Here is a 16,079-nt window from a genome sequence, read left to right as displayed (position 1 = left end):
TGGCCATTATGCGAAATAATATTATAATAACATATTAACTTACACTACCGTATTGTTTTTAATTGAAAGTCAGCTCAAGTCCAATGATTATATTCATAATATCACAATATTATAACTGTTATTAAAGCAGATCCTTAAAAGGTTTTATTCTATTTTCACTTGATTGTTGTTCATGATGTCCCCTGCTATGTTCATGTCTATTATTTTGAGATTTTACTATACATTTTTTGTGATAATTAAAGGCAAACTTGGCTCAAATTAAAAGATGATATTCATAATGTTCAAATATTTTAACTGTTATTAAAGCATATCTTTAAAAGGTTATATTCTATTTCCACTATGTTCACGAAGACCTCTTTTTATGTCCATGGTTATTTTTATGAGATTTTACAGTAGTCTTTGAACAAATCTAAGTCAAAGTAAGCTAAAAAAGAGGAAATTACATTAATAATTTCCCAATATTGAAAAAATATTTTAGGCAGATCCTATGAATCTAAATTATGAGTTAGTATTTCAGAATTCCGAGATAGAAAGTCATACTAGTGCGATGCAAAGTCATAATGGAGAAACTACACCAGCGCAAGGCGGAAGGTCCTGATGGCATCAGCCCCAGGGTCCTAAAGACCTGCGCCACCCAGCTGTCTGGTGTCCTGCAGCACCTCTTCAACCTCAGCCTGAGGCAGGGGGAGGTCCCGGTGCTGTGGAAGATGTCGTGCCTGGTCCCTGTCCCAAAGAAGTCAACACCATCTGGCCTCAACGACTACCGACCGGTCGCCCTCACCTCCCATGTGATGAAGGTGCTGGAGAGGCTGGTCTTGGCCCACCTCCGGCCGCAGGTGAAATCATCGCTGGACCCTCTGCAATTTGCTTACCAGCCTCATGTGGGAGTGGACGACGCCATCATCTACCTGCTGCAACGAGCTCAGTGGCACCTGGATGGAACCGGTGTCTCTGTGAGAGTCACTTTCTTCGACTTCTCCAGTGCATTTAACACCATCCAGCCACTGCTACTGAGTGAGAAGCTGCGGGTGGTCGGTGTGGACGCGTCCACCATCTCCTGGATCACTGACTACCTCACAGGCCACAGTTTGTCAGAATGGGCCGTGTGCTGTCTGGAACGGTGGTCAGTGATGTTGGAGCCCCACAGGGAACTGTTCTGTCTCCCTTCCTCTTCACCCTGTACACGACTGACTTCCAGTACAACACAGAGTCATGCCATCTGCAGAAGTACTCAGATGACTCTGCAGTGGTCGGGTGTATTAGGGATGGACGGGAGGAGGAGTACAGGGCAGTGGTGAGTGACTTTGTAAAGTGGGCCGATGAGAACCACCTGCGGCTGAACGTGGCCAAGACCAGAGAGATGGTGGTGGACTTCAAGGAGGAAGGCGACAGCTCCTCCACCTCTGAGTGTCCTGGGAGTGGACGTGGACATGGTGGAGGAGTACAAGTACCTGGGCGTCTCCATCGACAGCCGACTGAACTGGAAGGCCAACATCAACGCTGTATACAAGAAGGGGATGAGTCAACTCTTTTTCCTGAGAAAGCTTCGATCCTTCAACGTGTGCAGCAAGATGCTGGAGTTATTCTACCAGTCGGTTGTGGCCAGTGTGCTGCACTTTGCCATTGTCTGCTGGGGGAGCAGCATCGGAGCCGGTGACACCAGCCGTCTTAACAAACTGGTTAGGAAGGCTGGCTCCATCATCGGCTGCCAGCTGGAGCACCTGGAACAGGTGGTGGAGAGGAGGATGTTGAAGAAACTTGTGTCCATATTGGACAACCCGGACCACCCTCTCCACCACCTACTACAGGGTCAGAGGAGTACTTTCTCCAGACGTCTCCTCACGCTCCGCTGCCACAAGGACAGATACAGGAGAACATTCCTGCCGACGGCTATGAGGCTCTATAACAGATCACCTCTTGCCAGATCGTAGTGCAATAATAACTTAATATTTACACTATGTTGATCTGCACTTCACACATTTCATTTGTTTGCACTACACACATACACACACATTTCATTTCATTTGCTCTGCACATATACACACACTTTGCTTTTTGCACACTGTCTATATTTAATATTTTTGTATTTGATTTGATTTGTCATTGGTGTTGTGTGTTGTGTATGTATGTGTGTTGTATATGTACATATATATTTTGTTTTGTTTTGTATTTTACTTTGTATACTTCTATATCTTTCATCCCTGTTTCTTATATTTTGTGTTTTGTTTTTTATTCTTGTGTGTTTGGTTTATTGGTGCTGCTACTGTCACGACAAATTTCCCCTTGGGGATTAATAAAGTATATATCTATCTATCTGTCATCTATTTCTCTTTTGGCTCTCTTCGAAGGCGGTCGCATTTTTCTCTCCCTCTCCTCCCCATGACCTTCCCTTCCCTGCGTGGCTCCTATCGTCTTGTTTTATACTTGAGAGACTCTCTCCGCATCGCTCTTCGAACTAAAAACCATGGACCTGATCAACTGGTCTCTTAACGCAATTGACACCGTCTTCTCGACGAGAAGCTCGGGTTCGGGGGAACCTGCCTGTCCTGCCGGGACGTGTGTTGCTGGTTACACGATGGACGCGTGGGGGAAGTGGCGTGTCTTGTGCCTAGCAGCCCTTTCCGTGGAGGACGTAGAAGACATCTACCTATTCGGAACTTTGATTACAGGATTTCTGCTGTTTGGATTTGGCGCTGCCCTGGCTTATCGGAAAATTAAGGAAACAGTGACAGCTGTTAAAAGCCCCCTAAGGCTGCCCGACATGATTGACGCGTTGGGTAGAGTGGTTGGCACTCAGACTGTGGCATTAAACCGCCAGAATGACAACATTGTGGAGAAGCTGACGGCTCTGCAAATGAAATTGGATCGATTTGAAATCCTATTGGGAAATGGGAGGAAAATGGAGGAATAGTAGTTGCGCAAATTGAAATGCAGCTACTGGAAGACCAAACAATCCCAATCTTATCTGCTTTCGGCTCCCTCTACCAGGACGGGCCTTGGCCAAGGCCGTTACTGGAACAACAACTCCCCCGAAGATCACTGAAGCGAGAATCTCTCTCATTCCCTTCCCCCTATCCACAGACACCTGTGGTTGTTGTCTCCCCAGGACCTTTCAAGGCTATCTCCATGGCAACGACCATCTTGCGGACTGAGAACTCTGTCTGTTGTGGCCTGGGGGAGGACGACATACCAGGCCACTCACACACGAACTTCCACACACTGATATGCATTCACTACCCTCACCCCCATCCCACGCCTTCGCCTGCTTCGTCCCCCCAGTGTGACAGGACGGGGTCTGTGGCTGGCGCTGTAATGGCTGACGGACCGGGCTGGCTGATTGTTGGTGCTGGTCACCTTCTGCCCCCAATGGCTGGGCTTAGATCACCCAGTCTTTGGCTTACCTCCCCTCCCCCCTTCCTACTCGTTGCAAGTCATGTTTAAGATGTATGTGCTTATGTGCTAAGGTGTTTTTTCCTGCTCCCACACTGTACCCCTCTAGGGGCATAGTCGGGGGGTTGTTTTTTTCTCGCCTCTCTTCCCTCATGTTATGCTGTAATCTTCCATCCACCCTTTCTTTGCAATTTCGTTGCTTTTGTACCTGTACTCTAGTCAATGACAATAAAACCGAATACCATACCATACCATAATTCTGAGATAGTATAGGTGGAAATTATGAGATGGTGGTTGCGTGCTCCTATATAACTATTGACTGAAGTTATTATAAGAAAGAAATGTACACTTTTATTGATCCCCGTGGGTAAATTATTCTCTGCATTTGACCCATCCTTAGCTATTAAGGAGCAGTGGGCTGCAGCGCCCGGGGAGTAACTGGGGGGTTCAGTGTCTTGCTCAAGTACACTTCAACATGCAACTATGGGGAGAGCGAGAATCCTAGTACCTTGTGCTTACGAGACAGGGACTCATCTCCATGAGCTCCAGCCAACCTTATGAGATGCTAAATCTTAATTATGAGATAGTAAATCGAAATTATGAGATAATAAGTTGAAATTATGAGATAGTATCTCATAATTATAAGACAAAAATGACTGTTTTGTTGAAAGAGACTTTGATGAACTGATATTAGACCTGCTTGGATTTTTTACGGAGAAGAAGAACAGACACATTTGGTTTACAAAGGACTCAATCCTTCTTCAAGCAAAGAGAGACCTAAGGTCCGACCAATGACAGGACACAAGAGAGCAGACAGGCTGGGACGGAGGCCATCTGTGCAAATTTGGATCAAATGAAGGACAATGTGGAAAGATATGAGAGGACAGGACCAATGACTCAATACTCTGGTTTACAGAGAGGACAAACACCGACTTCACAGTCATGTGAGGACGTGGTCTTCATTTAAACTGAAGACTATAGGGGGTATCTGACCAACATAAGATCCATTTACATATGGAGGAAGTTGAAATTTGACACAACACCACAGCCATCTTCAGGGATCTTTATTTCTTGACTACTCTTAAAAAAATATTTCATTCATTTGGAATGTTCAATGTGTGTTAGATTTAACAAAGATTTTCCAGTACATTGACACGTGAACCAATAAATCCCACTTTAAAATGTTTCACAAATCTGGGTCACTAACTTATATGGTCCAAATCTGACGAAATTAATTAAAACTCAATGTGCCTTGAAACTGTCGCTCAGTACAAATAATCAGTGTGTAAGTCAAGTGCATAACTTCAGTACATAAATAACGGTAGTGGTAGCTCTTCTGTCAACACGTAAATAAAAGACAACAAACATTACCACACAGGTAACTCGGAACTCAACAACATGAAACATTTGGTTCATTAATAAAGAGAAATGATGCAAAATATCACAATATACTCACTATATGTAGTGTTGTGGCTTGACCTGGCAAATGCATTCGGTTCCATTCCACACGAGCTGGTTCAGCTCACCTTGAGAAAACATCATGTACCCAGCAGGTGTAGAGACCTCATCGCTGATTATTACAGCAATTTCAGGATGATGGTCTCTTCAGGAGCAATAACATCCAGTTGGCACAAGGTGAAGATCGGTATCATCACAGGGTGTACTATCTCTGTGACATTGTTCTCCCTAGCCATGAACATGCTCACTAAGTCTGCTGAGCCAGAGTGCAGAGGGACCCGCACGAATTCCGGACAACGGCAACCACCCATCAGGGCATTCATGGATGACCTCACAGTCATGACAGAATCCGTCCCAGGCTGCCGGTGGATTCTGAAGGGACTTGAGAAGCTGGTGGAGTGGGCCCGGATGCGTTTCAAACCCGCCAAATCCAGATCAATGGCGCGGAGGAAAGGGAAGGTGGAGGACAAGTTCCGTTTTAACATCACAGGCACAGCCATTCCAACTATCACAGAGAAGCCAGTCAAGAGCTTGGGCAAGGTTTTTGACTGCTCTCTGAGAGACACAACATCTATCCAGTCGACCTGCACTGAGTTGGATGGCTGGCTGAAATCTGTGGACAAGTCAGGCCTACCTGGGAAGTTTAAAGCCTGGGTCTACCAACATGGCATTCTTCCCAGGATCCTGTGGCCCCTCCTTGTCTATGCGGTCCCTATCTCAACAGTTGAGACCTTGGAGAGGAAAGTCAGCCAACACCTCCGGAGATGGCTTGGATTACCAAGGAGCCTGAGCAGTATTGCACTCTACGGGAACACCAACAAACTGCGACTGCCTTTCAAATCCTTGGAGGAGGAATTCAAGGTAACTAGAGCCAGAGAAGTGGTTCAGTACAGGGACTCAAGCGATCCGAAGGTGGCTAAAGCAGGGATCCAAGTGAGGACTGGCAGGAAATGGAGTGCAGAGGAAGCAGTTCAAGAGGCAGATGCAAGGCTGCGTCACAGGAGCCTGGTGGGAGTGGTCACACGAGGTCGAGCAGGGCTAGGATCCTTTCCAACTCCCCAAATGAACACCAGGGGGAAGGAAGGGTGACGACTTGTTCAGGCGGGGGTGAGAGCAGCAGTGGAGGAGACGAGAACCTGCAAGGCAGTGGGAATGAAGCAACAGGGAGCTTGGACGAGATGGGAGAATGCGGTTGAAAGGAAAGTGACCTGGGCTGAGCTTTGGAAAGCCGAGCCTCACCGCATCAAATTCCTCATCCAGGCAGTGTATGATGTGCTTCCAAGCCCGTCAAATCTGCACATATGGGGCATAGCAGAGACACCAACATGCCCACTGTGTTCCAAGCGAGGAACCCTGGAACACATCCTCAGTTGCTGTACAAGTGCACTTGGAGATGGTTGGTACAGGTGGAGGCATGACCAAGTCCTCAAGACCATTGCTGAAGCTATCAGCGCAGGACTGGCATGGGCAAAGCAGTTCCGACCCTCCAAGAAAACCATCGCCTTTGTCAGAGCTGGGGACAAGCCAACTCCTGCCAGAAGAACATCATCTGCAGGCATCCTGATGTCTGCAAGAGACTGGCAGTTGTTGGTGGACCTTGAACATCAGCTGAAGTTCCCCAGCCATATTGCAGTCACCACCCTGCGACCAGACATTGTCCTTGTGTCTGAGTCCACCAAGCAAGCAGTGCTGCTGGAGCTGACAGTCCTGTGGGAAGATCGCTTGGAAGAAGCCTTTGAGAGGAAGCTCTCCAAGTACACAGGACTGGTCAGTGACTGCCAGCAGGCTGGCTGGAGAGCACGGTGTTTCCCTGTGGAGGTTGGATGCAGAGGATTTGCAGCCCGTTCCTTGGCCAGAGCCTTCAGTAGTTTAAGCATCGAGGTTAAGTGAAAGAGGAGAGCCATCCGCAGTACCACCGATGCGGCAGAGAGAGCCTCAAGATGGCTGTGGCTCAAAAGAGGGGAGCCATGGAGTCATGGTAGCTAGCTGGCCATCTGGACACAAGCTGGGGTCTGATCAGCCCCGGCTGGGTCACCTGGAGGAGGGCGTATGATGTTGAAAGACCCGAAACGTCCAATGATCCCAGGAACATCACTGAAAATGTGTCCAGATTAGGCATCAGTAGATGTATGTACACACTATTGTAGGAGTGCAGGAATGAACACAGCAGACAAGGTTGATCTCTTTGCCTGCACACCTCTGTGGCCGTTTATTCCTCTGACAAACAAATCACCAGTGACACAGACCAGGCACATGCACAGATAGAGCCCTAGTGATACTCAAGCACCAGCCCTTTTGCCCTGGATGAGAAAAGTGCCCTTTTTGCTGGAGACACATTTTTTTCATTCATCAGTATTTAAGAATAAAAGTTACTCTCTCTGTCATAAATTCCCCACAAACGTGTTTTAATATCCAACAGGGCATTTATTTGAGTTCTTGTGAGAATTTCGCCCCGACATGCTCCACGGCGCTCACGAGCCCCCCCCCCCCTCTCTTCCCCCCGCCCCCTCCTCCCTCCTCCTCCTCCGCGCAGTGCTCCTCGCACAACTGGTCCAACCATTCCTAAAAAAATAAACAAACAAAAACTCACGAAATCTGTGATTTCAAAGCTTTGTCCAGCTGTTTACTGATGTTTAGAGAATAGAGAGAAGAGAGAAGAGAGAGAAGAGAGAGAGAGAGAGAAGAGAGAAGAGAGAGAGAAGAGAGAGAAGAGAGAATAGAGAGAGGGAGAGGAGAGAGAGAGAGAAGAGAGAGAGGAGAGAGAGAGAGAGAATTCTTATTCCGTTCTATTTAACAGGGGCTAGTCTAGGATTTGCGTGGCCAGACTGACTGACTCTAGTATTGTTCAGAGGGCCGGGCCAAATGTGGAGGTGGGCCGTATCCGGCCCGCGGGCCTTAGTTTGAGGACCACTGCTCTTGGGTTGATGTATATCAATATCGCTCATTTTGAAAATGACGTAAGAGGGCAATACGGATCCGTATCAGACCAGCGAGGAGGGCAATATGTGGCTGGCATGACGACCCATTAGCCAATCAGAACGCTTGTACTGTTGTTGCTATATAATAATTCATCTTTATTCATAAAGAGAATGTAAGCTAGCGGTCTGATGCTGGCCAGAGGAAACGCAGGTCGAGGACAGCTTCATCGGTGTATTGCTGCTAATGCTTCAACTCTGGCATTTTGGCATTGGGTGCCCTTTTTTTTGGTTTGAGCACCTGCCCCCCAAAATGTCTGTGCACGTGCCTGACACAGACAGCTCGTCACCTTTGACCCCTCAACGCCGCCATGTTGCCCTGGTTAGGATCCCGGCTCTTAAGGTGCGTTCACACCAAAAGCGAAACTATTTTTCGCGTCGCCCAAAACGCGTGAGTTTACTCGCTCGACCAGTCACCGTGTTCTCGCCATAAGCGTCGAGACGCTCCGCGAGGGGCAGGGCTTATCTCTGTGTCTCGTCTCCGTAAAGACCGTTATCCTTCATCCACCAGAATAACTAACCACTAGTTCTGCATTATATTTGTTGTGGACATCCCACACACTAACGCCCTCTTGTTTGGGTTCATGACATCCCGTAGGCTCACTCAGCTCGGTCACTTTCACCGATGAAGTTACTGTTACGTCAGGAAGATTTCCGCTTCCAGCGCTACAAGAGCGGAACACAAGAGCTGATTGGCCCGATTTGCGAGATGACCGCCTCAAAGTTGAAATATTTCAATTCGGGACAAAAATTGCGCCGCTGAAAACGCGCCGCTGAAAACGCGCCGCTGTAAACGCGCCGCTGTAAACGTGCCGCTGTAAACGCGTCGCCCACATCGCGTCGCCCCAAACGCCCCAAATGCGCCGCCCGGGAAAATATTGCGTCTATCGCAGACCACACGCGTCTGTACGTTGACTTTTCATGGGATTCGGTCGCACGAAAAAATAGTTTCGCCTTTGGTGTGAACGCACCTTTAAAGGGACCCTGTCACGTATATTATAAGCCACCCACCTAGTCCTGTGAATTATGTGCTCCAAGCAGAGTCCCCTACATACGCCCCCCAGAATTCACCAAGACTAGAGAAGACAACAAAAAAACAATGGCGGACATCCTGGCAAATGAATACATACTCTGCTGCCTTGATGCTGGACGGGACGTGTGACTGTGGGAGGCCCTGCTGCTACGTAGGCACAGGTGTGAACACTTTGACCTTTTCCAAGCAGAGTGGCCCACTGCTGTGTGACTTTGACCTTGGGGATGAACTCCCCAGGGACTCGCAGTGGCTGGCCGTAAATCAACTCGGCGGATGAAGCTTGAAGGTCCTCCTTGGGGACTGTCCTGAGCCCCAATACGACCCATGGGAGTTTGTCCACCCAGCCACCATCCTTGAGGCTGGCTCGGAGAGCAGTTTTCTTGAAGCGATGGAACCGCTCACACACCCCATTAAGATAAGATAAGATAAGATATATACTTTATTAATCCCCAAGGGGAAATGAGTTCTCTGCATTTAACCCATCCTTAGTTATTAAGGAGCAGTGGGCTGCAGTGATGCGCCCGGGAAGCAACTGGGGGTTCAGTGCCTTGCTCAAGGACACTTCGACTTGCAACTAATGGGGAGAGCCAGGATCGAACCAACAACCTTGGGGTTGCAGGACGACCCCCTTACCCCACTGAGCTACAGCCGCCCCTATTAGCCTGTGGGTGATAAGCAGTAGTACGATGGATCTTCACCCCCAGGCTTTCTGCAACTGCGTTCCAGAGCTCCGACGTGAACTGTGGGCCCCTGTCCGAGGAAACGTCAGCTAAGGCACCAAACCTGGCGACCCAAGTCCCAATGAATGCTCGAGCCAACACATCCGATGTTGTTGATGACAGTGGGGAGGAGTGTGAAACCCTCGGACGGAGAAAGGAGTCCCACCAGATCTACATTCACATGATCAAACCTCCTTTCTGGAACCGAGAACTGTGGCTGTGCACCGTGGTGCATTGGCATACCACATAAGTCCCTGCCCACTTTCGCACATCCTTCTTCAGGCTGTGGCAGACAAACTTCGCTGTCACCAACCTCTGAGATGCCTTCTTGCCGGGTTGGGACGGAGCATGAATAGTGTTGAAAACTTGCTGTCTCCATCCGGTGGGAATAACCGGTCATGGATGACCTGTGAAGATGTCGCACGGGAGCGTGGTGCCTGTTTCAATGAACCTCCTCAAATTGCAGTCCCGTTGTTGCTGTCCTCAAATCCTGAATGCCTCGGTCTGAAACTTGATTCTCATCCATTTTAGCATAATCCAGTCCCAAATGAACCGGCCCCATGATGGCTCTTGACAAACAGTCTGCGACCAGGTTTTCCTTGCCTGCCACATGTTGTAAATCCGTGGTAAACTCAGAGATGAAGGAGAGCCGGCGCTTCTGGCATCCTGACCGTGGTGCAGCTCTTTTACTCATGGCAAATGTCAATGGCTTGTGATCCACAAAAGCTGTGAACTGCCGAGCCTCTAGCAGGAAGCGGAAATGTCGAATGCCAAGAAAAAGACCAAGGAGCTCTCGATCAAATGTGCTGTACTTCCTCTCGTTAGGACGCAGCTGTCAACTTTAAAAAAAACAAGTGGCTGCCATGCCCATTTCACCCACTGCTCGTACACATAATTCACACACTGTAAAATGTAATAGTAAAGTTTACTGAAAAAAATTAGTGAGCTTTACTCATTTCTGCTTACTTTGTATGAAGATGGCGCGGCTGTGTCCAGACGCCGTCGAGGTAGCTCCGCGGAGATTGTGCGCTCTTTTAGTTTTTGTGTTTTTTTTAAATATTTTCTTTGCCACAAACACATCGGCACTAACAGCATACGACCGCAGCACACTTTTGGACATAAACTTTTGCGCAAAACAAGGGTTTTTGTCCACTTTTTCCATCGATCCAGCGTGGCCTGCAGAGATCGTACGAGCGAACCACAACAACAACAGTGGAGCCGCTACTACGGGGAGACGACGAAAACATCGAGGGAAACGGAGCGGAATTCGAACAGACTGAGAGTTCAAGCCCACCGTCCACCTCTGCCCAGCATCCTTCTTGCTAACGTCCAGTCTCTGGAAAATAAGATGGATGATGTTAGGGCAAGGATCAGATTCCAACGGGACATGAGGGACTGTAACATCTTTTGTCTGACGGAAACATGGCTGACCCCGCTGGTGCCGGATCGAGTCATATGCCCAACCGAGTCCTTCTCTGTTTTCCGTGCAGACAGAACGGAGGAGTCTGGTAAATCTAAGGGTGGAGGGGTTTGCTTCATGACTAACAACAAGTGGTGCGACCCCAAGGACATTAAGACTCTTTCTCGTTCCTGCTCGCGAACCTGGAACATCTGACGATCTCATGCCGTCCATTCTACCTTCCCCGGGAGTTCAGCTCGGTCATCACCACAGCCGTCTACATTCCACCACAAGCGGACACCGACGTAGCACTATCGGACCTACATGATGTGTTATGTCGGCATCAGAACAAGTATCCCGACGGCTGTGGTGGTGGCTGGGGACTTTAATAGGCAAACCTAAAAAGGTCATGCCGAACTTTCACCAGCACATTACGGTGCTACCAGAGGAAAGAACGTTGGACCACTGCTATACGCCATTCAAGAGAGGCTACAAGGCTGTCTCTCTCCTCCGCTCGCAAATCGGACCATGCCGCCATTTTCTTGCTTCCGAGTACCGGCAAAAGATCGCGCGGAAGCGGTAGTGACGAGGAACGAAGCGGTGGTCTGACCAATCAGAGGCTGAGCTACAGGACGCTCTGCGTGTCGTCGACTGGGACATGATCCAATCCAGTTCCAGTGACGCCAGCGAGTTTCGGATGTAGCAATGAGCCTCATAGCAACGCTTAGCGGACACCATCGTCCCCACGGTAAAAGTTAGGGTCTTTCCTAACCAAAAGCCGTGGGTTGATAGATCCATCCGTGAAGCTGTGAACGCCTGCATTGCTGCCTATAACTCCGGTCTTGTATCCGGCAACATGGACGAGTACAAGGCAGCGGTCTATGGACTGAGGAGGGCGGTGAAGAAGGCCAAGAGGAGGTACCGAGACAGAGTGGAATCACAGATGGAGCAGCGCGACACCAGGCGCCTATGGCAGGGGCTACGGACTATCACAGACTACCAGAGCAGACCCCGCGCAATGGTGAGTGCCGACGCATCCCTAGCGGACGACCTGAACTCATTTTATGCACGGTTTGAGGCTAGCAACAACAGCGCTAGCTCGCCAGCTAACAACAACACCGTTAGCGTAGCCGAGGTGAGTTCTACCGCTGGGGATGAACACACACTCTCTGTGACCGAGCACAGTGTGAGGAGGGCTCTGTTGAGGGTGAACACCAGGAAAGCTGCAGGTCCAGATGGCATATCTGGGCGAGTACTGAAGACCTGTGCTAACCAGCTAGCTCCAGTGTTCACCACAATATTCAACCTCTCCCTGGCTGAGTCCGTGGTCCCCGCCTGCTTCAAGAGATCCACTATTGTCCCTGTGCCCAAGAATGCTTCTCCAGCATGTATGAATGACTACCGACCGGTGGCCCTCACCTCGGTGGTCATGAAATGCTTTGAGAGGCTGATAAAGGACTACATCTGCGCCTTCCTCCCTTCCTCCATGGACCCGCTGCAGTTTGCTTATCGCCCAAACAGATCCACGGATGATGCTGTCTCCCAGGTACTGCACACCACACTCTCTCATCTGGACAGCCAGAGGGGGCTATGTGAGACTGCTGTTCATTGATTATAGTTCAGCTTTCAACACCATAGTCCCTCCAGACTGGCCGGCAAGCTGATTGAGCTGGGACTGAACACCCCTGTGTGCTTGGATCCTGGACTTCCTGACCGCCAGGCCACAGGTGGTCAGGGTGGGCAGACACACCTCCAAACCCCTCACCCTGAACACAGGATCCCCACAGGGTTGCGTCCTCAGACCCCTACTGTACTCCCTGTACACACATGACTGTGTGGCCAGGTTCAGCTCCAACACCATCATCAAGTTTGCGGATGACACAGTGGTGGTGGGCCTGATCTCCGACAACGACGAGAAGGCCTACCTGGAGGAAGTTGCTGATCTGTCACTCTGGTGCCGGGACAACAGCCTCATCATGAATGTCACCAAAACTAAGGAGCTGATTGTGGACTTTAGGAGGGTACAACAACAGAGGACGACTCACCACTGGGGATTAACGGGACTACTGTGGAGAGGGTGAGCGGGTATAAATACCTGGGAGTCCACATCACCGAGGATCTGACATGGTCAACGAACACAGACACTCTGGTGAGAAAGGCAAGGCAGCGCCCCTACCACCTCAGGCAGCTGAGGAAATTTAAAGTTTCCCAGAGGATCCTTCAGTCCTTCTACTCTGGAGCTGTAGAGAGCGTCCTGACAGGAAGCATCACAGCCTGGTTTGGCAACTGCTCCGCTCAGGACAGGAAGGCTCTGCAGAGAGTAGTGCGTCGGCTGAGCGCACTATTGGAACTACACTCCCCACCCTGCAGGACTTGTACACCAGGAGGTGCAGAACCAGAGCCGGCAGGATCATGAAGGATCCTCACCACCCCAACAACAGACTGTTTCAGCTGCTGCGGTCAGGCAGGCGCCTCCGTATTCACGCTGCAAGAACAGAGAGACTGAGACGGAGCTTCTTTCCTCAGGCCATCAGGACTGTGAACTCCGACCTCACCAGGACCCCCACATAGACCCACACAACTGCCCCTCTTAGGCACACACACACACACACACACACTTACTGTAAATATTGTGTTGTTTTTTATTGTAAATAGTGTGTACTTGTTGCCCTTGCACATTCCTGCTGAGCATTGCCACTTTCATTTCACTGCACACCCTGTGTGTGTATGTGACAAATAAAACATCTTGAATCTTGAATCTTGAATCTTTGTTGACCTTACTTTAAGAAACTTAGTAAAGAACACTTTTTGGTGAGTAAAGTTATTAAACTTATTATCTCAAGTAAGCTTTACTTTAAAAATATGAATGAGGCGGACTCGGAAGAAACTCGGGCGCACTCGGCAGCACTCGGCTCGAATACGCATGCGCAGTCGACCACTGAAGACGTTCTTTGCCCGAGACGGATTGGCGGCAGCGAGAAGGCAGTGCAGGTGTGCGAGTTACTTTAAGGTAAGTTTCAGCGTCTCAATAACGTTTTGCCGTTCATGTCCTTAGTAAACATTAGTGATGGTGAGATGAAAGCCTCACGAGGCATCGAACCACTTCAGCCAATTGGTTCGAGAAAGGGTTAATTTCTCGAAGCTTCATGTGCTCACGAAACCACCTACTGGCCAAGTGTATAATCACAGGCAGCTGTATCTGAACCACATAATGTGATGCATTGAATGTGTGTGTCTGTTATGGCTGTTGGGAATGACTATGAATTACAAAAATGTATGACCAAATAATTTCTGTACATAAATTATCACATATGTGCATAATAAAATATTGTTTTGGTATGGTATGGTATGGTATGGTATGGTATGCGGTTTTATTGTCATTGACTAGAGTACAGGTACAAAAGCAACGAAATTGCAAAGAAAGGGTGGATGAAAGATTACAGCATAACATGAGGGAAGAGAGGCGAGAAAAAAACAACCCCCCGACTATGCCCCTAAAGGGGTACAGTGTGGGAGCAGGAAAAAACACCTTAGCACATAAGCACATACATCTTAAACATGACTTGCAACGAGTAGGAAGGGGGGAGGGGAGGTAAGCCAAAGACTGGGTGATCTAAGCCCAGCCATTGGAGGCAGAAGGTGACCAGCACCGACAAGCAGCCAGCCCGGTCCGTCAGCCATTACAGCGCCAGCCACAGACCCCGTCCTGTCACACTGGGGGGACGAAGCAGACGAAGGCGTGGGATGGGGGTGGGGGTAGTGAATGCAAATCCGTATGTTGAAAGTTCGTGTGTGCGTGGGCCTGGTATGTCGTCCTCCCCCAGGCCACAACAGACAGAGTTCTCAGACCGCAAGATGGTCGTTGCCATGGAGATAGCCTTGAAGGGTCCTGGGGAGAAAACAACCACAGGTGTCTGTGGATCGGGGGAAGGGAATGAGAGAGGTTCTCGCTTCAGTGATCTTCGGGGGAGTTGTTGTTCCAGTAACGGCCTGCCGAAAGCAGATAAGATTGGGATTGTTTGGTCTTCCAGTAGCTGCATTAGAATTTGCGCAACCACTATCCCTCCATTTTCCTCCCAAATAGGATTTCAAATCGATCCAATTTCATTTGCAGAGCCGTCAGCTTCTCCACGATGTTATCATTCTGGCGGTTTAATGCCACAGTCTGAGTGCCAACAACTCTGCCCAACGCGTCAATCATGTCGGGCAGCCTTAGGGGGCTTTTAACAGCTGTCACCGTTTCCTTAATTTTCCGATAAGCCAGGACAGCACCAACTCCAATCAGCAGAAATCCTGTAATCATAGTTCCGAATAGGTAGATGTCTTCTACGTCCTCCACGGAAAGGGCTGCTAGGCACACGACACGCCACTTCCCCCACGCGTCCATCGTGTAACCAGCAACACACGTCCCGGCAGGCAGGTTCCCCCGAACCCGAGCTTCTCGTCGAGAAGACGGTGTCAATTTCGTTAAGAGACCAGTTGATCAGGTCCATGGTTTTTAGTTCGAAGAGCGATGCTGAGAGAGTCTCTCAAGTATAAAACAAGACAAGACATGACGATAGGAGCCAAGCAGGGAAGGGAAGGTCATGGGGAAGAGAGGGAAGAAAAATGCGACCGCCTTCGAAGAGAGCCAAAATTAATGTATTCTGTGTGTGTTAATGTTCCCAAAATGGTAGTATCATATGATATGGCAGGTTGTGTAATGTTATTATGTCCCTTTAGGAAAATGGCATGGGCTTAAGCAGGCAGAGGACAGTGAAAGTGCTCGTGGAACTAGGAAGAGGGGATTGAATATGCTTGTGTAACTTGGACAGTGATGTACAGGACAAGGGACATTTTATTCATTTTTATTCAGAAATAACAGTTTCTCAACAGTTCCATCTTATCACCTCTCCTTCTCTCCTCACTCTCCAAACTATTTCTCTCTCTAAACTCTCCAAACTCTCAACCAACAACCCACATGTTGAATGGAGCTTGAGGGGTTTATATTGCTGTCAAACCTCCCGGCAATATCTGAACCACTTCCCGAAGCAGTCACGTGGTACAGCCGGGCAGCGAGGCTTCGGACGTCATCATTTTTGGCTCCTCCCCTAAATGAAGCAAGC

General features: G+C 49.1%; 1 protein-coding gene across 1 annotated transcript; it reads left to right on the top strand.

Moving 5' to 3' along the window:
* The first annotated feature begins 4,821 nt into the window (after positions 1-4,821).
* On the top strand, positions 4,822-6,834 carry LOC130200888 (uncharacterized). The gene is given in 1 exon segment (XM_056425461.1): positions 4,822-6,834. A coding segment is annotated over 1 exon segment (2,013 nt).
* Positions 6,835-16,079: the final 9,245 nt, after the last annotated feature.

Source organism: Pseudoliparis swirei, chromosome 10 (genome assembly GCF_029220125.1).
Source record: "Pseudoliparis swirei isolate HS2019 ecotype Mariana Trench chromosome 10, NWPU_hadal_v1, whole genome shotgun sequence".
Lineage (NCBI taxonomy): Eukaryota > Metazoa > Chordata > Actinopteri > Perciformes > Liparidae > Pseudoliparis > Pseudoliparis swirei.
This window is presented reverse-complemented; position numbering and strand designations above follow the sequence as displayed.